The following is a 2,500-nucleotide window of genomic DNA, read 5'->3' on the forward strand; positions in this document are numbered from 1 at the left end:
TGAGCCATTTGTTAGCGTAGGATCTCACCTCGGAATCCTACAGGAACCCAGGGATCTCGCCGTTGGGTATGTCTAAGGTCGTGAAAATAAGCTAGTACTGGAGACCCTGTAGGATTGGTCTTTGTCTGGCAGGATGAGGGAATTTATGCTACACATTCATTTTAATATGACTTGCATCCCGCTCTTAGGATAGGATTGCTACCTTACCTAACATGCATAACACTGATAAAATTAACCTATAGGTGGATAGATATTCTTTCCCTCTTTAGTACTAAAGAATTAAGGTTCTATCGTGAATGCATGGCTGATCGTGGGTGGATAATCAGGCCTTAGAAAGTCTTAGAAGGGAGACAGAACCGAAGAACCTAATTATGTCCCAATTCCCCAACACACTCACACACACAAACACACACACACACATACACAAATACATACACACACACACACACGGACACACACACACGAACACACACACAAACACACGAACACACACACAAACACACACACGAACACACACACACACACACGCACACAAACACACACACCCACACTCCCACACACTTAAACACCCCCCCCCCCACCCACACCTACACCCACACACACACTTCCATACCCCTCCCCCCGGTCCCCGACTGACCTTAGAGTGTAGCAACATGACTCGACATATAAGGTAGAGCCGCAGGAACATTGGCAAGGAGAGTGTGATGTCGATCGGAACCCACTTGGAGTCGACGACACCGCCATGGTTGGAGAGCTTCGTGGTCCAGAAGAAAGTGTAGTCGCCAGGGATAGGATGCACCGCGCAGATCATAAGCTCCATCCCTATCCGCGCTATCCTTTGCCACGTCATGGCGATTCGCCAGTCGTCCGCGCAGTTGTCAATCATGAATAACTGTTGGAGGAAAGATTGGCGTTAGGTTTGTGGGAGGTGAGGGTGGGGGGAGGTGGTAGGGTGGTGGGTGAGGGGTGGTGGGTGGTGGATGAGATGTGTGTGTGTGTGTGTTTGTGTGTTTGTGTGTGACTTCAATGAAATACAGTAAACAACATAGTAACATTGAAAACACAACTTATTTTTCTCAGTAAAATAATATATTGGGAATGTTTTTTTTACCCAAACCAACAAAACAATACCAACAAAAACAACAACCACTCTATTACAACCGAACATCTCTTCGTATCCACAAAAAAACGTAATTGGCTTCACGTAAAATGACAAAAGATTCTCCTTTGCCATAAACCTTGATAAACGACCCACTCAACAACATAGCAACAGGAACACTCGAGGCGCACAGGATGATGCCGAGAACACAATCATAGAGTTAAGTATAAGTGCCTCAGTTATTGGTCCTCAAAAAAAAAAAAAAAAAAAAAAAAAAAAAAAAAAAAAAAAAAAAAAAAAAAAAAAATGGAGGGCATAAGTGACTGACGGATGTTGGCAAGGGCCGTAAAGGGAAAAACAAAAAAATCATAAACGAAAAAAACAAGAATACATATTAGAGCTCTGGCCAAATCATGGGGAGCGGAAGGGAGCTGACAAAGATGAAGGAGAAAGGGAAAGGGTAACCCAGTGAGGCAGAATAGGACGGTTGTCCATTCTAATATATGTTTATGGTTTAGATATGAATCAAGTGATGTATGTTGTCCACTTCATATGATGAGACCTAAGAAAATTTTGCAATATTGATCTAGAAAAATTGTATGAAATGATGACCCACGGTATTGATAACATAGAAACTCTGGAGTTGTTTAGGTGTTATTTAGGTCTCACAATTTTGAATATGATAGGCCTATACTTTAGATGCGAATACATTGATAAACAAAAATATGAAATAAAATACTGTTATAGCTATTTGTTTATTGTTTTATGATAAAAAGTATCATAAAATATAATATATGATTGGTAGGCCCATGTTACAAGTTTGTGATATTAGAAAAAAATATATATATATCACAAATTGTCAATGTTTAGAAAATGTTTAAATATTTCTTTATATTTTATACAAACGTTACCTTACAGTGACGTCACGGCTGGATTCGATGTTGATAAAGAGAAGAGATTTGTGTGTTTGGTGAGAATGAGCTGTTTGTTTCATCATGAAGGATACGCTAAGTTTAAAATATTAAGCTCACATTCATCTCTTAAGATTTTTTATTCACATTTATTTAGATTTTTTTATTATTCATCGTGTAGATATGTAATGCTTGGAGTTGAATCATATTTTCCAGAAATGCATAATGTCAGGCTGTTTTTTGTGATTTTCCGTAGAAGTAAATAGATTTTAATTTTATTGTATCATATTCATTTTTTTCTTTAATATTCCCTAGGTGTGATACAATATGAAAAACTTCCTGCTGGAAAAATGCTTCCTCAGTTTATTGTTTATTGTATTTTCTGTTATGGTTTTATGTTTCTTTTATGAATATGATATGATTTATTCCTACTATCTCTGTCCATTTCCTTAGTAAATTCTTATATAAAGCATGATTGTGATATACATAC

The 2,500-nt window shown here is 38.0% G+C and overlaps 1 protein-coding gene across 1 annotated transcript in view; it reads right to left on the minus strand.

The window, feature by feature from the left end:
- SK (small conductance calcium-activated potassium channel) overlaps positions 1–2,500 on the minus strand; it is a gene marked incomplete in the record, with an annotated part of 811,061 nt that overhangs the window by 913 nt on the left and 807,648 nt on the right. Inside the window, 1 exon segment of the mRNA XM_086553418.1 lies at positions 638–892. Coding sequence (XP_086409544.1) covers positions 638–892 — 255 coding nt within the window.

Source organism: Penaeus japonicus, unplaced genomic scaffold, assembly GCF_977035675.1.
Source record: "Penaeus japonicus unplaced genomic scaffold, GWHDUDI00000001_assembly GWHDUDI00000028, whole genome shotgun sequence".
In the NCBI taxonomy this organism is placed as follows: domain Eukaryota; kingdom Metazoa; phylum Arthropoda; class Malacostraca; order Decapoda; family Penaeidae; genus Penaeus; species Penaeus japonicus.